The sequence below is a fragment of the Anser cygnoides genome, chromosome 26 (assembly GCF_040182565.1).
Source record: "Anser cygnoides isolate HZ-2024a breed goose chromosome 26, Taihu_goose_T2T_genome, whole genome shotgun sequence".
NCBI classification, from domain to species: Eukaryota; Metazoa; Chordata; class Aves; order Anseriformes; family Anatidae; genus Anser; species Anser cygnoides.
In genome coordinates, this window is record NC_089898.1 from 5,781,842 (window position 1) to 5,805,434 (window position 23,593).

Consider the following 23,593-nt stretch of genomic DNA (forward strand, 5'->3'; position numbering starts at 1 on the left):
ACTTGATTCAGACTGCCGGCAAATCTGCAGTTTTATTGAATCTATGGAGAAGCGGTTTTGTTTTTGTTTTTTTTTTTTTTAAATACTACCTCCTCAATAGTGGTTATGACAGTGTACATCATCAAAGGAAGGTGTTGTAGAGGAGCACTTAACTTGATTTAAAAAAAATAGATTTTCTTACAGCTGTCACTTCAGAAGTAGGTTTAAGACCATATCTTACCTTCTTTAGGTCGTTTAGATAAATCGTTCAAGTGAAGATTTAGTTTGTTATTAATACGTTCTTTTTTAGTGAATTGCTGCCTCAAGGTTCTTGCCCTACTTAAAAAAAAAAAAAAAAAGCTTTTGAAAGGAGTTATTTTAGTCCACATGATATTACATCATGAAAATTTTCCTTTTCTATTTTGAAGTTTTCTAAATAATTTCAATTGCACAGTTGTCTGTGGTTGAAACTTAAACAGTATTTCATGGCATTTTTAAAAGCAGCTGAAAATTCATGGAATTTTTGGAAATAAGGGTTCCCATGGTGGACCACATTAGTTTAAAGTTCTCCCACGTTAAATGCATAGGATGTACATATATATGTTAAAAAATGAAATACTAATTTTTTTTCCTTTCTGTTCTTCTAGGAATAACAGGCATTGATCAAGTATTGAATGTTCTTCTCACTACAGCCATGTTTGTTGGTGGCTGTGTTGCATTTATTTTGGATAATACCATTCCAGGTCAGCATATGAACTTGCCATTTTACTTGAAATAATGACTATCTTACTGAATGATGATAGTACTTCATTTCAAGGAGGCAGGACATGAGGAAGTGATTGCCGCTTTTATTAACTTCTGTTTTTAAACACCTTCAGTAGACCGCTTCATTCCTGTGTGCTTCAGTTTCCTTGATAACGCTTTGAATCTTGTTCAAGTTAAGGTCTTCATCTTCTTTAAAGATAGAAAATAACTGGGAAAAAGAAATGAAACCAGAGGAGAATTCTTCAGAAGATACAGTAAAAATATTTTAGGATCCAAACCTGCTTCCATTCATTTGAGAGCAAAAGTTTGCCTCAACTGCCAGATATATAGTAAAACAGATACTTGCCATTTTCAATATTTTTTTCCTTTTTTCTACCTCTTTGAGGATTCTAGGTCTTTCCAGTGCTTTGCTGAGACTTGAAGCTTTCTTTCTTTCTCCTCTTACCTCTATTACACGTGTGTGTCTGTGTATGTATAGATCTATATGTGTACCTATTATTTATTTATTTATTTTACTTCTAGGAAGCCCTGAAGAAAGAGGAATAAGGAAATGGAAGAAAGGAGTTGGTAAAGGAAGCAAGTCACTGGATGGCATGGAAACATATGATTTGCCCTTTGGCATGAACTTCATAAAAAAATACAGGTGTTTCAGCTTCCTGCCCATCAGCCCTACCTTCATGGGTTACACATGGAAAGGCTTCAGGAAAAGCAGCAACTGCAGGAGTTCAGATGAAGACTCAGAAGCTACAGTATAGCCTTAGTTGAAATTATATTATCTAGTTGTAGTAAGAGATGTATTTGCAGTTTCTTGCTGATTAAGAAGCATTAAAATATATGTTTTGTATATCTGCATTTAAATTCTGGAACCAGAGCTGAGACGGATTTAAAAAAAAAAAAAAAGCTTTCCTGTTGTGGGTGGTGGTAGCCAGATCTAGTGTCTCTGGGTCAAATTTGCAAATACTCCTGTTTGATTTTTTTTTTTCCAAAAACTACAGATACCTGTATACCCAAGTCTGTTTTTTTAAAATGGGGCTTAGATTCCTGAAGTATGTAAGTGCTATGGGAAATGTTACTTTTTATGGTGATTTTACATCACTGATGCTGCCATTTTGGCTTATTCATTGCTTGTAACGTTAGTTATGCCAGAAAATTTGGTTCGGGGGGGATCTAATTATGTCTAATCACAAATACTGTTTTCTAACCACTGATTTGCACATTCCATACTTTCAGATCCCTGGAAACCAGACTGAATTTATACTGGCAAATCATGAGAGTATTTTTCAAATTACTTGATAGTTCAGTCAGATGTCCAGTGTTAGGACAGAAGTTTCCATTATAATTTTGCCTGTGAAAATTATGACCGACTTTCATTAGCTTGTTGCTTTAGAAGATACCACTCACTTCTAGTCAGTTTGTATTTTTAAACATTTTCTTTTTCTGCCAGGCTTTTAACCACCTAACTGGTGTCCAGGCATAGGTTTTCTTTAAAGGGCCTTATGTAGCTTGAGTTTTGTAGAGATGAGAGACTTAACTTCCAGATGGGACCTGATAACTGTTCTTACAGCAAAACGCATGTATCCAGCTAGATGTTTTCTGAACAAAAATGGTAATTTGTTAAGCGGTTCTAAGCAATTAACACCTGTATGCATACAGCTTTTCCTGTGGGGAAAACCATATGATCAAATTGCAGCCAGCATTTGCGGGTATGGATCTGTGCAAAATTTTCTTGTTTGGATGTTGAGAGCCAGTGCTGCCTATGAATGGCTTCTGTTGCATTGCCTAATTTTTTTTCCTGTTTTGTGGGATTACTACAAAAGCTTGCTGCTTCTAGAGAGGTGAACTTAAATGACAGAGACACTACATTTGATGTCCTCATCCACTGGGTGGTTTAACGGGTATTGGGTCCAATCAGGACACCATTCAGATTTTTTTTCCTGGAATAGTCTCAGCTCTGATGTTACGTGAGTGTTCATGCTCATCATGCATTCATAATTAAAAGTTTTATTCATGTTTAATGTTCTTACTATTGCAAGTTAGTTTTAGACTTCAGTGTGGCCCCAAAAGCATTTTTAAGCTGTGGAGATCATCAGGGAAATGTAGTGTAATGTAATTTCAAGGCCAGTATGCTCTACGGTGCTTGCATTTTATATTCCTGGAAAAACGTAACAGTAGATCCTGTAATTCACTAATATATTTATCAAAGTTTGACTACTGGACAGGAGCGCAGGAACTCTGTTTTCTCTGAGTCTACTTCCACGTGAATGTTATTGGTTATTGAAGCATGGAAGGGTTGGGGTGGGGAGGGCAAGGAAAGAGCTTAATGGATCAGTACTGAATAGTGTAGGATCAGAATGATTCCATTGATATCCTTTTCAGCATGTCATGACTGTTTCCAGAAACTATTTTATGCCGCTTTTTCCGTAACAAAGCATGTGTGTGTCCCTGCTTCAGGGGACTTTCAATAGTTTGCAGTCTTGGTGTCAGTTGGACTATCTCGAAAGCTGGTCAGAAGAGTTATTGTGTCATAGACAAGGTTAGTTTGCCTGTGAAACTAAGTCATTTTTATCATTTGAAATTTTGCTCTTCGGGTAGTGAGGTGTTAGATTTCCACATCCACTTACAAATAGTTTGAGTGCAGAAACCTCTAATTAGTGACACAAAGCTTCCAAATTTCCCAAATTTATGTGCAACCAAAGATGTGCGGGAGAGATGGAAGAATTAAGAATAATTAAATAAACTAAAAATGGAAACAAACAAAAAAAGACACCTGTATATGGTGGTTATTACCATGTAAAATGCCAAAGTTGATTAAAATGTGGAGAGAGGCAAAGTTTTGGTATTTAGAACAGTGCCACCTTGTAAATACTGAAGTGTTTCAGTTCCAGTGATGCTGCTGTGAACTGAGCACAGCAATGACAGCTGTGTTGTGAGGCTTTTCTAATCTTTTTCCCCAAATATTCTTTTGACAACATGAATGCTTACACACTGAAGAGGTCAGATGATGAGAAATAGCGTTTTATCTTCTCTCACCTTTGGCTGGAGTAAAGCTGTACATTTTCTGTATTGCCTTAATTGAGCATGTCAGAAAGAATTGCCAAGACGATTTGTGACACTTGAGTTAAATTAGGGCGACGACTCCGAGGATTTTTTTCTTCTTCCTGGGGCAGAATACCACCCTTTTCTTGCAGCGTAGGAAAGACTATCCAAATAGGTGAAGTCAGATTACTCTGTCAAACTTGGATTTAATTCTTTCTCAACTTTTGGTTCTGCCGTACTGATTCTGTTGACTGGCTGAGAAGTGCAGTAGCATTTAGCTGGCATGCTTTGCTTTTCTTGCCACTTAACTCGGTAACACTAAAATAAATAGCTGTAGTTAGCAGTCATTTTTGTAACCAAATTTGTATCACGTGTAACAACACTGTCAATCTTACTACAAACACGAATGGTTAAAGATGGGCCTCAATTTTGCAATGGAGATCTGCTGAAGCACCTGTAACATATAGGGAAAGGTTATGATGAAGTTAGTGGTGGTACCCTGGACATGCAGGGAATGTTCTGATACATCTGCTGCACCTCAAATATTTATATTAAAGCATGCATCTCTTCAGTGGTTTGAGGTGAGCAAAGGACAGAGCTGATAAATAATTTGCCTTGGAAAGAGAAGCTCCCCTTTCTCTTTCTGATGCATCTGAAACAGTCCCAGAGAAGATGCAAATACAATGCTTGCTTTTCTTTGCGATGGAAATGCTCAGAATTGCCCCCATTTTTGTACAGTTGTGGCAGGCAATTGCGGACCCTAAGTACTACTCCCATGTACACTTTTCTACATTTGAGTCCTAGAGTGGCTGTTGTGGAATGCTCTTACCTGGAAGAGCATAGTTTGCAGTCTGAGCTGCTGTGCGGTTGTTGCTGGCAGATGTGTTGCAGAGGGTTAACTTGCAGTTTTGAAAAGCATTTAAATTCTTTGTTTTAGCTGTTTACATCTAGGATTTGATCTGTAAAGGTGGCTGGATATAGAAATATGGCTGTAAATGCAATACTGTACTTTTCCTGTAGGTAATTGCCTGCCTTTCAAACTGCTATGTTGAGCAAAACCACATACAGAAGACAACACCTCAGAGATGAGTTAAGAGGCGATGTTTCAACCAAACTTTAAGATGGAAGGGCAAATATTCATGGTAGAAATATCATTTTGTCATATCTAAGATGGTATAAATGTATGCAAAACAATGTAACTTGGGACTTTTGTAATTGATATTCTATTGTATTTTTTTAAGTTAAATTAAGAATTCTTGCTAACATGTTTAAACACTTTTTCTAAAGCAAATACTTGCAAATTATACCTATAGAAATTTAGGTTTCATAGCGAACTCAGCTATGATTAATGTTGTCATATTAGAATGTGTTGGCAGAGGAACTTAATCAGTTGCCTCACTCAGAAAGTTCAAACTTAAACCCAGAATTTGCTTTATGCCTTTTAATACTGACTTTAAATATGGCAACTTGGTTTGTACATGAATATTGCAGTATTTTATTTCCATATATTAAAAAATAACATTTCCACTCAGGATAATTACCACAGTTCTCCTGGGAGGGAGTGGTATGATTGTCATGACAATGTCATGTGATGGTAGAATTTCTTCATTGACGAATCTATAGTAGTTGTGTATACTTTATTTACCCATGTTTATGTTTCTACCAAAAACTGAAGGGTTTCCTTTACTGTTCATCTCCCTACTGAGATCTTGATACTCCCAATGCAGAATTAGCACTTGCAAACTGAAATCCTTGGTACTATTTATACCACAAGGAGCATCAGTCAAGTGAGACTGGACCAGTCAATTATGTATTCTCAACAAAAGGTGTCAAAAATTGTGTAATTTGTGGTATAAACAGCACTACAGGCACATGTGGTATAATAACAGCCAGCTTCTAATGGTTTCAGTTAGCCATTGGATGTTTATACAATCTAAAACAACTTGTGCTTAACATATGTATATCAATGTAGAAAATGCATGTGACAGACCAGCACAGCCTACAGTGTTTCTTTTATGTGGCCTTCTTAAACCATAATCCACTTTTTTTTTTTTTTCCGGGGGGGGGGAAGTAAGTGGGTCACTTTTTTTTTTTTCCCCCAAAAAATGTCTCACTAGGTACATGTTTCTTAGTATTTCTTGCCAAGGCCAACAGCCTTTTTGGGGCATGGGATGACAGATACTCTGTGCTCTCATGTTTCTATAGCTATGGTAGGTCATCACAGTATTGGAGGAGGCCACAAGTTTGCCAGTGTTTAGCTTCTGCCCATGAGTCTATACAGCTTAGTGCTGGGCTGCTTTTAAGTATTGGGGATCTGTGTTCGGAAACATCCAAAATATTCCTGTCTAGTTCTAATTCGATTGTGACTGTGCATTGCCATCCATACATACTGATATGAGAGAGATATTTAGAATTGCCTTGTGTATTATCTGGTATTTACTACATCTTTCCAGGTAAGTCATCTTGCTGCCAGTCCAAATTATTGTACTTTGTCTCTTTATAACAACCTTTGGCGTAACAAACTGTTCTTAGGCAGTGGGGATAAATATTTCTTTTTTCATGATATTTTGTGACTGACTTTGGCTGTAAAACTTTTTTGTTAAACAGCAAGAGGGTTTTTTTTTTTTCTGAGATGTGTAATTCTTTTATGGACTTTTTTAATTTCATATTTTTTCTAACATTGCTTCATTAAACAATTAAATATTTAAAAATGTAATATTTGGACCAGATGTTGTGAATAATAGTAGATAAAGCTATTTTATTCTGTATTTTTAAAGCTGTTCAGTATAAATAAATGCGGGCATAGATGCAACTCGGTGGCATGGTGTTATACTTGCTTTTAACGTTCCCTTAAAAGGAGAATCTATAGTTTGGGAATCCAGGTGATGTGAAGACCCACATCTCATCATAGCAAGTGCCATCTGAAAAGACAACCGGCAGACATCTGCCTGACCCTTCCCACTCAAGACACTTTAAATCTTCTTGATTTATTTGGAAGAGGCATCATATACAGTATGCGTGTCTTGTACCAGTTTAGGCAGCCAAGGAGCAGACAAACTTGGTATAAAGGCACTTCCATAGTCAGCACTGATGTGTGGCTGAGCAGTGTCCATGAAGCAAAGCTTCTAGTGACTGATTTCCTAACAAAAATAAACCCCACAACCTTCAAGTTCCCTTAGGAAATTTCACTGAGCGGCATCTTTGAGTGACTCTCTGCCGTTATGAATATAAGCAACAGCAAAGTGTTAACAGCAGGGAAATAGCCTCTGGTTTTGTAAAGCCTTAGGGCTGGGAGTTTGCCTAAATTCTTGCCCTTTCTTTAGCAATCTGCAGCCAAAGCAAAGTCTCTTGGGGCCTCCTGTCAGGATTGCTGCTTGGCCAAAATAGTCCGCAGCGGTAGTGGGCACACTGATGGTGTATTTGGAGATGTGCTCTTGGTCCTCTCAGGCAGAATTTAAAGATAAATAAGCTTTGCATCACTCTGCTTCTTCAGCAACATTTAAAAACAAATAAGCTGAATAGCACCTTGCCTTATCTCCACCCATTTAATGAACTTGGATGTTTTAGCTGGGGTCGTCATACTAAATCCCTAATGTTAGCTGGAGCACCAGTAATGTTCAGTGGCTACCTATGGCAAATTAGGAGCTGAAATGTCTGTCCGAGTACAAACACAGCATCTTCAGTCATCTGTCAGCTTTCAAGGTGTCTTAACAACCATTGATTTTAAGAGGAATTAAGGCACCCAAGTAACTACAGGCTTAACTCACAGCACCAGTCTGAAAACTGCATAGACCAGTGGGCAACAGAAAGAAAGAAAAATGGTAAAAAGTCACCTAAAGCAAGAGCTGGGATGTGTTTGTATCTATAAGCTACAATGACAATCACTCTGATCTAAATCTCAATTAATCTTTTGACTGGGTCAGAGCTCTGAAAATACTTGGGTTTCTTCCTTGCGTCTTGTCTGAATCAAAATTCAGCGTCAGCTGCAGCAGCTCAGAAAGGGCTATACACTGGGCAGCGTCTCAGAAGTATTTTCAGAATGACTGAGACATTTGGTTTATTCTGAAATGGGGACAGCAACCACGTTGCGAAGAAATACATATTAGGTATGAACAAAATCCCTTAGACAAGCACATCTTTTCCCATCTGCTTCCTGGAGGCTGCGTAACGGCTAACAGATGCTCCTGAACTAGCATGATTCCAAGTGCATAACATTGTTTGGTATTTACTGACAATTATCTTGGGGGTCTTAAAGTTGAAACGGGGAAGTGCGAAAGAAGTGAATTTGGATGCTTGCTCAGTCCAGGGGGAAATACTTGAATTTGGGAGTGTTTTGGAGTGAATGCCCTACACTTGGGTCCTCACCATCCTGCCTCACTTAATGGGAGTGGTAACAAATCCATCAAAATCAAAGGTTTAAAAGGCGTCAATTGTCTTCCCTGCATGCCGTTTAGCACAGAAATGCTGATTTAACCTGCGAAATGGGCACAGCGTACCTAATGGCAGACTTCAAAATCTCCTTTTCCAAGGAGATTTCTGGCAGCAGGAAGAAGCAATGCTTGGGTTTGTCACAGCTGGAGGGACCACGGCAGGGCAGAGTTTTGGGACTATTTTTTCACTTGGGTTTGCTCTCACAGCTGCTGTGTGGGTGAGGTTGGCCTCCTGTCAGCACCTGCTGTGTTTGTGGCTTGGGAAGCCGTTTATGAAGAGACTTAAATTCACCTCCCATCCTGGGCCAACTAAGTGCATGCTGCAGCTTCCATGTGGAAAGAGGAGTGGGATGAGAATGAGTGCCTCCATCTGGGCTCCATCCTACCCATGCTGGAGGCCACATGCGTGCTAAGGGCGGCGAGCAGGTGCTACAAAATCAGGATTTACCCCCACTTCTGCTACTTTGTGCCTGCACAGGTACCCGCAGCAAAACCCTGCTCGCTTTTTCCCCCTTTTGTTTTTGCTCTGGTTGCTTTGGAGATAAACCCCTAGTTTTGGGGGTTTGCACAGCACAGGCAGCTCTTCTCCATTGTGCAGCACGGCCAGGCTCTCCCTGCCACAAAGGGCTTCTCATCTCTGCCAGCCCTTGAAGATGCTGCTGGAATATAAATAATAACACCCCCCCCCTTCCTGCCTGCTTTTGCGATGTCAGTGTTTTCCCCTAGCCGGATGGCTCGTGAACTTCTCATATTTTACATACAAGTCAAAAAAAAACAACAGAAAAAAAAATATTACAATGTTGCAGTTGTGAAGAGCTGCTTGTTTTGCTAAACCAGCTGTTTAGATTATTTCTTTGGTTCGGGGTTTTTAATTTTTTCCCCCAGTGTGGGCTGTTTCTACTCAAATTCCTTAAAAAGGAAAAAAGGCCCAGAGAAGCCACAAAGCACTGGGAAAGGTCAAGAGCAGACAAAGGCGCCGCTGCACTTCTGGAATACTCAATGCCTCTGTGCCTCCCCGAGCTCTCCACACAGTGGCGTGGGGCACACAGCAGGATGGGACCCCAGGAGCAGAGGCTGAGCAGTGTTTTGGAGGTAACCCCCACCCTGTGCTGCAACATCTGCTTCGATGCTCATTTTTATTATTAATAATTTTTATTTTTTATTTCCTCTTAAATCCCCATCTCGTGGGTGGTTTTGGATCCAGGCAGGATCCCACAGCTGTGGACAGGATGCTGGCCTGGCTGTGCTGACAGCACACAGCCCCGCACCGTCCCAGAAACAGAAGGGCATGGTATGGTGCGTGCATGGATGTGACACAATATCGCAGCGTTTGGGGCATTTTAAGGGTGAATCAACCTCTTTAGGCTGCGTGGTGAAGCCTGGAAAAGGTCCCCAGGGAGTTCCGCGCGCGGAGCTGGAGCTGATCATGGGAGCGTCTCCAAGTTGGGTGCTTGGGATGGGGCATCCTCTGGGAACCCGGGCGTGGTACCCGGGATGCGGCATCCTCTGGGAACGCAGTCCCTGGGCGCACGCGGGAGCTCCTTCGGGAGCCCGGTCCCCGCCACCCCCGGGGCTCCCCGTCCCGCGTCCAACCCCCTGCTGGAGCCGGGCTGCCCGTGGGGCCCGGGCACGGAGTCCGAGCCGCGACGGCGGCGTCCTGCGTGGTCCCGGCCGTGGCGCTGGGGTCGGGGCGCCCCCGGCTCCCGCTCCCGCCCCCTGCCTCGCCCCGCCCCGCCCCGCCCGGCCCCGCCGAGGGGCGGCCGCACGCGGTGGCGGAGCGGTGGCGGAGCGGCGCGGAGCGGGGCCGGGTGAGTGCGGGCGGGCCGGGGCGGCCGCCATCCCGCTCCGTCCCCGTCCCCAGCGCAGCGGGAGGGTGCCCCGGAGGCGGCCCCGCAGCCCCAGCCGCGGCCGGGCGGCTCCCCCCAGCCCGGGGTCTGGCCCCCCACGCCCGGGGGTGGCACCGCTCCGTCCCGGGCTTCGCCCTCTCTTTCGGAGCCCGCTGCTCTTTGCGGGCCGGAGGGAGCCGCGGGGGGCCGCAGGGCCCCCGCACCTGGGCACGACGCCTCCCAGCACAGGCCCGTGGCTGCGACCGCCCCCAGCTCCTTCCTTGCGGCCCCCAAGGAGCCGTTGAGGGCTGCTGGCTTTGCTTGGGGGCCTGACCTGCTGCGCACGGGCAGGGGGTCCCCTGGCTCATCCCCTGGCTCGTCCCCGTGCCCCAAGCACGCCCGCAGTCTGGGTGGCATCGCCCGCTGGCAGCTCTGCCGCCGCTCACCGCTCACCTCCTTTCCCTTCGCAGGACGGAGCTGAACAATTGGGCTGGCGAACAATAGCAGCGCTGGAAAACAATGGAGCCGCTGCACCTTCACGCTTAGCACGGCCACTCGGAAGAAATCCCAGCTCAGAAACAGGGCCTGGGCCAGAGCCGTCCCTGCGCCGTCACCGCTGCGCGAGCAAAGCACAGCCAGGATCTGCCAGGACGGGGTGAGAGCGTGCAGCCACTGCGCGGCACGGAGCGAGGCCCTCTTAGAGGCTCCCCGTGCCTACAAGGGAATTGTTGTCGCCTCCGGATACTGCTTTGCCTCTTTGCCTCTGATTGCATCGGGATCGCTGGATGCACTGTTGGGCTGGTTGAAACCCGCCCCACGATGCCCTGGGCAGGGTTTGGGCAGGAGAAGCATCCCCAGGGAGTGGGATATTCCCACAATCCCTCACACGGCTGGGGGAGGACTCAGCCGTGCCGAAACCGCTCTCCCACTCTGGAGCATCCGTGGCAGTGAGCTATGGGAAGGGGTCAAGAAAACAGACCCAGAAAACACATCCTTCATTGGAGGAGCAGGGCTGCGCCATCTTTCTCTCACTGAAAAATGCAATCATTAATTGTTTTTCTATTTTTCCCCCCCTTTTTTTTTGCTGACTTTGAGCTGGGCATCTCTCCGGGAGCTCTGCAGAAGCAGGCACTCAATCCTGCTCCGCGCTGTGGAGCAGATGGGGCTGTGGGGATCAGGGAAAAGACCTTAGGAAGGTTATTTGGGGGGGGGGGCATGTTTGGGTTTGAAAGCAATGGTGACGGTAGCTGATGGGTCATAGTTGAAGGCAAAGAGTGCTAAGTCCTCCTGCCGCTGCAGCAGGGAGCATGGATTTAATTAATTTAAAGTATTGATACAGCCCTCGGGCTGCTCTGCAAGCCAGTGATGAAATCTCAGCCCATGACAGACATGAAGGAAATGCATCAAAACGGGAAATCAATGCATGGGGATGCCTGGAAATTCTGACCATGCCAAGCTGCAGAGGTTGAGCAACCAGCTGGGCAATTTGCATGCTTCCAGCTATTTAATTCTGGTGATTTCCAGCGCTGTTACGTTTGCCAAAGCCATAGCAGAAAATCTGTCAGTCGTTGTTCGGGGATCTCCGCTGGCTGCCACGCTGCTCCATGCACAGCCTGATGCTCTCGAGAGCCAAAAAAGGAAGAATCTGCCCTGTTCCTGGCTGCTCGGAAGGGGATGTGATAACGGAGGTGAAGGTGGTAGCGCCGGCTGGGCTGCAAGGTGGTAAACAGGAAACCCAGCTCCTCAGCACCAGCATTCAGGGCACAAACCTGCTTTTTGGGGCTCCCCTTCTGCTTCAGAATGCCTGGATTTTACCTCAATAGGGTAAAATGGGTTTGGCATCACCCCTTCTTATCAGCATGATACTAGGAGTGAAACTCCCTCCTGTTAGAGCAGGCTCCACCCCTTGCTCAGCTGCAATGCAAAGGGGTTTTTTGGCCACTTTTTTTGGCAACACTTTTGCATGACCCAAGCAAGCAGCCGTGTAATTTAATCCTTCCTTAGTGGTAATTTCCACCGAGTCTTCATCTGGTTTCAGAGGACACCCGTGAGCAAGACATCAACACCAGTCCATGTATCGCAGCTGCTTGTGCTCTGCATAAACCCCAAATGTGGGTGCCGTGCAGATGCTGTGCTGGGATTTATCACAAGAACATCAGCATTCCTGCAAAAGCAGGCTGCAAAATCCCCTCCCTATATAATTTTTAACATGTACATAGGGTTATTAAATTCTTTGCCTATTCCTGGTAAGACCAGTGAACAGTGTGGATGGGGAAAAGGCACTCTGGGCATGCATCTGCAGCTGGGCTTTGCCTTGAGACAGCTTGGGGCAGCACCGCAACTCTTCAGAAGCTTTGTCAGGAAACGCACAGCTTTGTCAGCTTTTCCGCTGTGAGGCGTGAGCTCTGCAGGCGGGTTTCTCTTCTGCTTTCTGCGGAGAGAGCAGGAGCATGGGGCCAGGCTCGTCCTGCCCTTCCCCACGTTTCTGTCAGCTTAAATGTGTGGCTCTTTTCTGCGTTGAAGCACAAAGCAGAATATTTCTCCTGTTGCATACAGTTTATTTGCTGTAAGCAAGTATACGCAGCTCTGGGGTAGGAAGCAGGAATTGCTGCTGCACTTATGTTTTTGGGTTTACTGCCTTCCTCTGACACAGGTTTTGCAATATGGCCTTGGTTGAGTCATTTATCTCTCTGGACATCGTTGTGGTTTTTCTGCAGTAAAACGGTTCTGTTTCCTGGGGCTTTGGGAGTGTGCAGGGGCTGTGAAGTGCTGGGCAATGCAGGAAGTGGAGAAAACTGCAGTTTGTGCATCAAATGCTCTTTTTTTTGCTTTCTGTATGAGGGAAGGGAGAGGAGTGCATGTAGAGACCTCAGTGACATTAGAGACCATCTGTACATGGATTTGCACAAACACACAGGAAAAACCACGACCTCAAAAGCCCCTGCTCATAGCCTAAAATCGTCCCATAGCTGCACTTCAAATTCTCTTAAGTGCTGCTTTTGCAAAGTACTCCAAGCAAATGGGTGATCCTGAGTGTTTCACCCAAATCATTTGATTGTGGTCTGCAGCACTTTAAAGGCCAGGCCACTTCAAAGGTCAGACAGTTGGGACGGTTTCTGAGTGTTTGTATGAGAGAGATGGGGATATTTTGGCACTGGAGGGAATGCAAGAAAAGTCAATGAACATTGTATATTAAAAAAAAAAAAAGAAAAAAAGAAACCAACACAGGAGCGAGGACACACTGCTTTTGAAAGTCGGCCAGCCTTCGTGCATGTTGCCTGATTTTTGGGGCAGTGCAAGCAGGCACTGAGTTGAATCCAGACCTACCTGTCCAGAGCTCTGTAACAAAATTATAAAAGAAATGGAGAAAAGCAGCAAATTCCACTTATAACATTTCCACCCAGGTCTTGTATAGCTGTGACAGTCTGTGGATGGAGGCTGCTCAAAATGCAAATGTTAGAGTAAGCGTATCTCTGCCAGTATTAAATTTTCAGTGAGTTTACAACGGTTCTCACCTTATCTGATTTCCCCTCCTGCTGCCCTACCCAGCAGTTTAGCTGGAGGAGCAGCATTTAATTTTGCCCATGTCTGCAGCTGCTGTGCCAGAGCCTAAGAGCTCTTACAAATCCAAATAAATTTCTGTTTCCCATTTGCCATGAGCGCGTATCAGAGATGCGATAACACAGGCTGACACCACTGCTTTTGTCTCTTTGCCATTCAGTTCTCATGAAAGAGGAGCGTGAGGATGGATTACGGCAGCTGCGAATACCTGGTCCCTTGTGGAAAAGACAAATACATCTCCAAGTAAGATGCTCATTGGAGCTGTAATGCAAAAATACGTGTGATGCTGCTAGGTGGGCAGTTATTTGCAAAATTCCCAGGGGTTTTGCCTTTTAGGGAGAGTGGTCAACCCGGCTCAAATGGGTCGTTTCAGCTGTGTTGGCCTCACCTTCTGTTTTTTAATATGATTCGTCTGGATTTGGAAACAAAAAAACATTCTGGGGCAGGAAATGGCAACTTCTTTTTAAAACAAAAGTGCTAGAGAGGGTTATTAAAATGATTTTTATTTTTTTTCTTAGGAACATGCCCAGCTGTTCTAAAACCATTCAGTTTTGCTCAAACAGAATTCCTGCTGAAATATGCTTTGTGCTGAAGAAGTCCTGAGCAGCTCTAGCTCAGTCATTGCTCTTCTATGCTTTGGTAAAGAAGCAATCAATTCCTAAGTTTCAAGTACGAGGTGATAGAGCATATGTGGGATATTTCCCTCTTTTTTCTTTCTCATAACTTCAAATCCTGGTGATTTGTGCTTCTTTTTGCTGATCCAATGATACTGAGCACCCTTAAACTCAATCAGTCAGGCCAGCTAAATTAATGACTGCCTTATGCTATCAGTCACTGTTTCCCAGTGATACACAGCTGTACTTAGACATCCTGTTTTTGTTTTTAATTATTATTATTATTATCATCATCACAGTAATTATCATTATTGTTATCATTATATATCTGCAGCTGGAGCAGGCTCAGACTTTTAATTTGAACACGAGGTTGGGGTCTGACGCCTTGAGCCAAACTGATGGACTTGTGATAACTTGTGATCAGCCAGCGTGACCCCAAGGCTTAGGAACTCCTAAATTTTTCTTTTTCAGCCTTGCTTTCTTTTTGGCCTTGTGACCGACTCCACTGAGGTTTTCTTATGTCTTTTTGCGAGCCTGGAGAAGAGCATGGTTATGAGGGATCTTGTCCTCAAAACCATGGTTGCCGGTGGCCAGAGGGATGTGGTTGAACCCACAGCAGATATCCCCAATAAAGGAGTTCTAGAGGCAGTGAAATACCCAAATTTGCCCGAAATGAAGCCTTCACACCTGCTTTTCCCCTCCTCTTCTCAGCACCTCTCTTCTTTTTCTTGCAGAAATGAGCTGCTGCTGCACTTGAAGACATACAACATCTACTATGAAGGGCAGAATTTGCAGCTGCGGCACCGGGAGGTAAGGAACTGGGGCCGGCACCGAGCAGGGGTGTATCTCTGGCAGGAGAGGCTCAATGACGAAATGAGAATGTCTGGTTCGATTCGGATTTGCAAGGTCCAAAAAGTGCGTGTTAGCAACATTCCTTGATACTTGCTTATCATATATGGGTACACCAAAGCAACTGAAGACCCAAACCCCATAACTCTCCCACAGAATCACAGAATGGTTGAAGTTGGAAGGGACCCCTGGGTCCATCTGGGCCCACCCAGCTCCAGCAGGGCTACCCAGAGCCCTGCACCACATCCAGCTGGGTGCGAATAGACAGAGGAGGAGGCTCTGGCACCTCTCTGGGGACCTGTGCCAGGGCTCTGGCATCCTCCCAGCATGGACGCGCTTCGTGCTGCTCAGGGGGAGCCTCCCAGGCTCCAATTTGTGCCCAGCGCTGCTGGGCCCGGCACTGGGCACCACTGGAAGGAGCCTGGCTCCATCCCCTCCACACCTTCCTGCGGGTACGGATGGACATAGACTCTCAAAGGACAGAGCTCGAGTCCTTCCACCAGCTTGGCTGCTGGTTTGCTGGACACTCTCCAGTGTGGCCATGCTCTCTTGCACTGGGGAACCCAGAACTGGATACAGTTCTCCAGGTGTGGCCTCCCCAGAGCTGAGCAGAGGAGCAGGATCACCTCCCTTGACCTGCTGGTGACACTTTGCCTACTGCAGCCCAGGACACTGTTAGTTTCTGTTGTGGTCAGGGCATGTTGCTGGCTCGTGTTGAACTTGGTGTCCTCCAGGATCCCAGTGCCTTCTCTGCAGTGCTGCTTTCCAGCCGGGTGCTCCCAGCTTACCCTGGTGCCTCTGGTTGTTCCTCCCCAGGGGCAGGACATTTCAGTTCCCCTTGGTGAACCTCAGCAGGTTCCTTCAGGCCATTTCTCCAGCCTCTCTGGGTTCCCCTTGGCAGCAGCACAGCCCTCTGGTGCATTAACCACTCCTCCCACTGTGGGACCAGCAGTGGACTTGCTGAGGGCACGCTCTGCCCTGTCATGCAGCTCATTCTTGAAGCTGTTGAACAGGATGGGACCCACGACTGACCCCTGGGGTACACTGCTGGTGACTGGCCTCCAACTGGGCTTGGCACCACTGACCACCACCCTCTGGCCGTTCAGTCTCTTTATAACCCACCTCCCATCCATGTTCACACTGTTCCTCCCCAGTGCATCCTTTAGGATTTGTGTGGGTGGCCAGAGTGATGCCCATCTCTTTGCTCTGTGCAGGAGGAAGGCGAGCTCATCGTTGAGGGGCTGCTGAACATCTCGTGGGGTTTGCGGCGGCCCATCCGCCTGCAGATGCAGGATGACAACCAGCGCATCCGCCCACCGCCCTCCTCCTCCTCCTGGCACTCGGGCTGCAACCTGGGAGCGCATGGGTGAGTGCAGGAAAAAGAGAGGTCCCAGGCTGTGCTTTGCAGCCATTGCCTGGGTGCAATCACAATTACCGTGTCTGAAAGGATTTGGCCACACGGTAACGGTTGGGTGGCTGTAATAAAGGAGGACATCATTTCTCCTAATGAAGATGAGACCTGAGGGCTGTTAATATTTGCATTTCATCCAAGCAGCCTAATAACTGTGTTCACCAATGAGTCTGTGGTGGCCAAGGAGGTCTTTTGCAGGCTGTGTTCAGTCATTGCTTTGTGCAGGAAAACTCCTTTTATTCCAACATGCAATGCCCAGAGAGGGCAGGTCCAAAGTAAAGCAACTGGGTTTCACTCTGTAAGGACCCCTATTGCAAATCAAGAAGACCCCTTTGCCATCAAGAAGATCCTTCCAAAATAGCCTCAGTTTTAACTTTAATACAAAACAAGATTAATGCTGAATTTTAATCTGGACACAAGTAATTTCTCCAGGACAGTGATTTTTGACCTGTGCTCTGCAGACGCCCGTGGGACCCTGGGGCTGCATGATGGTCACTTAAGAAGTGACTAAGAGCAGCATGTCTGTGGGTTTTTCTGCATGCTTTTCACTCATCACTTAGACATCTACAAGTGGAAAAAAAAATGTGCAGGATCCAGGATTTTTAGTGGAAATATATTGTGCAGAGACCCTGCAGGAGGTTAGCCGGTGCTTTGCAACATTCCAGATCTGTAAGAAGGGGGTGGCTGTACTGCCGGACCTGTCCTGATCTAAGCATCAGCCTGGTGTAGTCGGGTGCACCCAGTCTCCCCACTGCCCCCAGTTTTGGGGATGCTCTGGTCTGGCTGGGGGGCAAAGCCATGAGAAGGGCAGGTTGAAACTGCAAAGCTGGTGGGAAAACTGCATTCTCCAGTTGTGGATGGATTCATGGAGTATTTTACCTTCCCTCCTGACAACATAGCAACATGGGGCTTGGAGGGAAAATTATTATGGTTTTAATTCCTTTGCAACTGCCTGGTAATGATGCACCTCCTTTTTTTTTTTTTTTTTTTTTCCGAGGTTGGTGCTGAAGCCCAGCACCTTGCCAGACATCCAGGTTACAGATGTGGATGCCACAATGAACGCGGAGGGCACCGGCAGCAGCACTGGTGAGACAGAGATGGATTTAGCTGCACCACTGCGAGCAGTGCCATGCTCTGCACCAGCTTCCTTACATTCCAGTTATATCTGTAAAAGTATAAAATTGGCATTTCTTTTGGTAGAAGTCAGTGTCCCTGCCTCTCTAGGTTAGCTCAAGCCATTTCCTAAGTGCTTATATTTAATTGCAGTGACCTGAAACCCTTCCTAAGAGCTTGCTCAGGGAAATGTCCATGGTGGATGTGTTGGAGAGGAGTGTGGAAAGAAATAGGGGGATGAAGAAAAAGGCCTATTGGGATTGTAGGGAAAAGGATGTTGCTGCTTCCCCTTCCTGGCAGTTCTGCTTTTACGGAGGAATAATAGGTGCTGTTGTGAAGTGCCGTTACCATGGGGAAGTCAACAGTTCTGCAAAGTTTTTTCCCTCCCCATCGCGTTGCTGCATGCACTGAGGTCAGGTTCTAGGGCCTTTCCTCTGCCTGCCCCAGCATTTCCTTAATCCCACTGGGACCCAGATTCCTCACCCTGGCACCAGCTTTGCTCTTCATTTTTGCAAGCGGCAGCAGTGAATGGGAAACCAGGGTTCCCACCAGGAAAACCTGCCTTACACCTTTTCTCATTCAATCAGGGCATTTTGCACGTGTTCCTTGCTATTTTTTTTTAATGCTGTTAAGGAAAGGCACCCTGGAGGCTGATAAGAGCCGGATAATCCTTTTGGCTTTGGGCTTTGCTGTTCATCCGCTTCCCAGTCGGGAAGGAACTGGGCCCTTGCATTGCTCACAGATCTGTGAAACTACTTGCACAGCCCTCTGTCCTCCCGCTTCCTCTTCCTCATTTTGATCTTCCCATGCACGACTCTTTTGTGTTTTTTTTTTGCCCTAGAGACGTGTTACAGATTGGTGGGCGATAACCGCAACGCACTGACATATAGAAATAACCCAGGCACTATTTTGGCTGGGCATATGACGTGGATCATATGCCAGTGCACAGAAAGAAGTCTTTATTTTATTTTCTCCAAAAGTCTGCAAAATCAGTGCATAATGTGTGTGCATGGCTCCTTGTGAGTGCTTAGTCACTGGCATGCATCTGGAACACAAGAGATTTTCTTGGTGCAGACATGCTTTGAATTAAAACATCAGCTTGAGTTGGAGAGGTTCATTAAAAATGGATGAACGGCGAGTTTATAATAATCTGGACCCAGGCCAGTCTTCATGCCGAGATCTGAAGCATTGGCCTCATTTTCCTGCTCTCATTAAGGGAAAAGAAAGAAAAAAAAAAAAAGTTAAATTACGGAAAAGCGAGTAAGATGCTCAAGTTCCCAGGAGATGAGGTTTTATCCAGGTAGCAGCATGGATGTATGCAGTAATTGTGAATTAACAGCCTCCTTTTGGGGCAAGTAAACCAGTGGTCTGGGCCGATGGATGTCCTGGGCAAGAGATCAGGGAGGGTTGTCTGTTTATGTTTTTGGGGTATTGTGGCTTGCAACGGCTATTTTGCATCAGGGAAATGTTGGACCAGGACCCCGCTGGTTACCGGTTGCCCCAAAGCAGAGCAAGGAAGTGATTTCTGCCCCAGCCACTCGACTGTCACTGGCAAGCGTCTGTCCATCCATACCTTTAACCCCATCCTGGCTTTTCCAGGTGCTGTGAGGCTGCAGCCAGAGGAGCCGCCGCAGCTGCTGCGGACACGGAGCGATGTGGGCGTGCGTCGCCGGGGCAGCGCCCGCACCCCCAGCGAGCAGCGGCGCATCCGCCGCCACCGCTTCTCCATCAACGGGCACTTCTACAACCACAAGGCGAGCCCCGGCTCCCGCCCCTGGCACCGGGGTGGGGTGGGGATGGGTGGTGGAAGCTGCTCCGGGGGCAAAGGATGGGGGTTTTGGTGCTCATGGGGGTGAAATGAACGTTGTGCCCCTTAGACATCAGTGTTCACACCGGCGTACGGCTCCGTCACCAATGTCCGGATAAACAGCACGATGACGACCCCGCAGGTCCTCAAGCTGCTGCTCAACAAGTTCAAGGCAAGCTGGGGTGATCCTTGGGCTGCTCTGCACCAGATGTAATGGGGAGCTTAGTTTCCATGGATATAAAATGTAATGGGGGAGCAAAATGATGTTTATTTTCTTGGTTTGAAAAAAATCAAAATGTAATGTTTCTTTACATCTGTGCTCAGATCGAGAACTCAGCGGAGGAGTTCGCGCTGTACATTGTCCACACCAGTGGAGGTGAGGCTGCAGGAAAGGCCCAGCTCTGGGATGGCCAAGCCTGCTGGTGGCCTTGGTGGTGTAAAACTGGTGCTTTTGTCATTACAGAAAAGCAGAAGCTGAGGGCCACTGATTACCCCCTGATCGCCCGCATCCTGCAGGGCCCCTGCGAGCAGGTCTCCAAGGTCTTCCTCATGGAGAAGGACCAGGTGGAGGAAGTCACCTATGATGTGAGTTTTACATTGTGGCAAGCTTTCTGCTATCGGATGTCCCTGGTGTTTGCACATTCTGGCAACTCAGGGTGAGCACCCCCAAAAGGACTGGGGTGCAAAAGTTGCTTTGCAGAAACCGCAGCCTCTCTGCATGCACCCTTTACTTCCCACATCTGGGTGCAGGAGCACACATGCTCCAGGGGTTTAAAGCATTGCAGGTGACCAAGGGGCTGCTTTCTGAAATGCTGTTAGCTTTGCGAAGCTTCCTGCCAATGTGGCCCTGTTCTGTACCATTCATTTGCATGAGGGAGGAGAAAGCCTCCCAGTTCCTTCCACCCATCTGCAATGTTTTGTGCCACTTTTAAAGCTTTCTCATGTGGAAAACCTTGTTCTGTGCTTAAAGAGCAACTGAGAGCAAAGGGACCCCACTGTAATTGTGAAGATGTATTAATGTCAGTGGGAAATGTTGCAATCAAGGCTGCCACAGGTACTGATCCAATTCCTGTGTTTCCATCACTTGACATTATAGAAGGATGGGGCGCACTCCAGCATTTTCAAAGTGGCAAAAATTTCCTGGAAAGAGTTAAATTCAGAGCTCAAAATCTCTCTGGGTGCTTAAACAAAGGACACAAGTATCTAGGGAAAAATGCCGAGCAGGAGACTAACTCCTGTCTGCAGGGGGATACAAAACTACCCACCTTTTGCATGGACACCAGCATCTGCTGTGCCTCCATCTGTCTCCTGCCTTTTCAGCCCTTCCAAATCTCCCTGCTGCACATCTTTTAGCACAATTGATATTTTTTTTCCAGCTGAGGAAAGTGCTGCTCATGGGAAACAGCTCTGCTGTGCCATCTGCTGGCTTGCTCGTGCCCCTGCTGTGGCTTTGTTCCTAAATCAGGGCACAGCTGAGGTGCTTTGGGGTACATTTGGGCTTAAATAGCACTTAATGGACTGTTGGGCAATGCGCATGTCACTCCCAGGATGTGAAGGATCCTGGTCTTGGTTGAAAAAATTAGGTGGACATTTATCTGCACATCTCTCCTCTGTAGGTGGCTCAGTACATCAAATTTGAGATGCCTGTCCTCAGGAGCTTCATTCAGAAGCTGGAGGAGGAGGAGGATCGTGAAGTGAAGAAGCTGATGCGCAAGTATGCATACACGTACTCAGCATCTCACTGCTGAGCGCTGGCACATCAAGGGAAGATGCTGAGCTTACAGGACATTGGGGGGGGGGGAGGGGAGAGGGCTCAGCTGCAGTAATTAGATGCCAAAGATTCATTTGAACAGCCTTGCGAGACAGGCATCCCTAATGCATGCATGAGACATTGCTTTTTGCGTTATCCAGGGCTTTCTTAGTAATTTGGATTAAGAGCCCATCTTGCTGCTTCTGCTGCTAAAACCTTGGTGCGGAGCCACAAGTCCTCCCACCAGCACAAAACCCCTTCCCTGCCCAGCTGCCAAAAATGCTGCACTGGAGCCTGTCCCTAAGATAGCCTTGGGCTCCCGAAACAACATGGTCCCCTGGGGCAGAGTTTGACTGCAGTCTGTGCACATCCCATGAGATGCTCTGGGCTCCTTTCCAGTGATGAATTTATCCTAACCCCAAAATTTCTGACCTCTGATCAAGCAGACACAGTGGGGAGCTTGGAAACATTGAGCATTTCTGCAAGGCTCTGCTCTCTTTGCTTTTTCCTTTGCCTTTCCAGATACTCCATCCTCCGGCTGATGATCGAACAAAGGCTGGAAGAGATCTCTGAAGGGCCAGCAAGGCTGTGAAGCAGTTTGCAGCACTGCGCCTTGCTTACAATGCAAGAGGTTTGCATGAAGGACATCCTGTACTGAACCCTAAATGCTCATTGCTCCGGGAGCGGACCCACCTGCCTGGACTGCTCCGTCTTCGAGCCAACCCAGCCTCCTGCATCAGGCAGAGCAGTTCAGACAGCTTCGATGCATCTATTGCCATGTCTGGATGTCACCCAAAAAATTCAAGCTCATGGGGTGCCGGCACACTCAGGGTAGCCCCGTCCCATGCACGGGACTTGGCAGCTTCTTTGCAGCATCCTCAGACAGCTCCTTCTCTGCAAATGCTTTTTCTGCTCCTTTCTGTACACAGAGAGCCAGGTGCAGGGCGCTGGCCAGCAGCAGCACAATTGGCTTCGGCTGAAACCTCAAATGCCTGTAAACCCCAGCTAAAAAAAAGAAGAGATTCAGGAGAAGGGCAAAGCCGCTGAATATGGGGACGAGAGGGGCTGCAAGTGTTCAAGAGCAATAACTTCAGCTCCGTTTGGCGATGCTCTCTTCCATGGTTTGCATGCGCAGTGCCTGGAGGAGGCCAAATAGCACAAATAATTCCTCTCAGATTTTTTTTTTTTAAAGCACATTTCTATTGCAATAATTCACAGGTGATGGGAAGGTTTTGTACATCCCTAAAGGACCTCTGAGAATTGCTTTCTTCTGCTTTTGCCATTGAAAGCAAAACAGGATTGAATGTTGGACTTACAGTGAAAGAGTTATTCTGCTGTGTTTCTCCCTTAAACCTGCATCACGTTGCCTAACCCCCCCCTCTTTCTAATTTGCACTAATTTTACTGTGGGATTTAAAAAAAGAAACAACACACCTGATGTCAAACCTCCTGGTAGATATAACATGCCAAATACTGCTCACAGGAGCCGCTCATGGTAATGAGCTGCTCCTGAGGGATGCTGTAAGGAAACTGGAGCAGCACAGGAACAGATCATCTGTGAACTCTCCTCATCTCATTCTTTTGGGGGGATTTTGCGTGTTTGTGCATTGCTGGTGTTGAAACTGAGTCTGGGGGATGTTTCTGCTTGTGTGTGAGGATGGCAGGAGGGGGGGAGAGACAAAAATAGTTTTGTTTTGCAAGGCAAATGCCTCTCTCCTTCAACGCTATACCAGCAATATCAATTTTATACCTCGATGTGAACTAAAACTCTGATTTTGTCCCTTAGTTTTTTTACGATATATCTTTGTAACTTTTTTTAATGGTACCTTTTACACCTTTAACACATGTTACAAAAAGTATTGTCCAGTGACAAAAGCGTTTCATGTATTTGGAGGACAACTGTGGCATTGCTTCATTTATTAACAAGAAAAAAAGTCTGTAGCAACTTAATACCGTGTGGAAGCACATGAGTTAGAACCCGTTTTGTTCAAAATAAAGCACTTTGTGGATAGAAACGCTACTGAGAAATAGGCTCTTCACATGAGCTGTTTTTTCCTAGGTGCTATGAGAGAGAAAAGCAAAACTCTGCCAGCATGAGGGCTGAGGTGTTTCCTAAGGAGAAGCATCCTGTGTTGCAGATTTGGAGACTCGCAACCCAATCACCAGGGTGATTTTTGTGAGAATTTGCTGCTGTGAGGTTTATCTGGCCCTTAAGCAGACTGTTTATCCCCATGCATCATGGTTAGCGTGCTCGATCCTCTGGGTATTTCTCTTCCAGAACATAAAAGTCATGTCTGGAAGGAAACTTGTGCGTTGATTGGGCTTGTTTTAAACCCACTGAATTTTTCAACCTGATGCATTTTGTTTTTTTCTCCTTCATGACGCTGAGCTTGCTGGAAGCCACCGTCTCATGTTAGCCAGCCCAGTGAAATTTATCCCTCCCCATGCAGGAG

General features: G+C 46.4%; 2 protein-coding genes across 3 annotated transcripts in view; both read left to right on the plus strand.

Annotated features, from left to right (window-relative positions):
- SLC23A2 (solute carrier family 23 member 2) overlaps positions 1-6,592 on the plus strand; it is a 58,216-nt gene extending 51,624 nt beyond the window's left edge. For both annotated transcript variants that reach the window (XM_048053964.2, XM_013199231.3), the window contains exons 15-16: positions 627-722; positions 1,267-6,592. In XM_048053964.2, the coding sequence (XP_047909921.1) occupies positions 627-722; positions 1,267-1,499 (329 nt within the window). In that variant the 3' untranslated portion in view covers positions 1,500-6,592. The remainder of the gene's footprint in view (positions 1-626; positions 723-1,266) is intronic.
- Positions 6,593-9,934: 3,342 nt separating this feature from the next.
- On the plus strand, positions 9,935-23,160 carry RASSF2 (Ras association domain family member 2). The gene is made up of 12 exons (XM_048053967.2): positions 9,935-10,018; positions 10,507-10,691; positions 13,758-13,840; positions 14,946-15,021; positions 16,275-16,426; positions 17,469-17,557; positions 19,184-19,338; positions 19,462-19,563; positions 19,716-19,767; positions 19,855-19,976; positions 21,008-21,105; positions 21,664-23,160. Exons 3-12 carry the CDS (start codon positions 13,782-13,784, stop codon positions 21,731-21,733), a joined length of 975 nt encoding a protein of 324 aa, XP_047909924.1. The 5' UTR covers positions 9,935-10,018; positions 10,507-10,691; positions 13,758-13,781; the 3' UTR covers positions 21,734-23,160.
- The last annotated feature ends 433 nt before the right edge of the window (positions 23,161-23,593 follow it).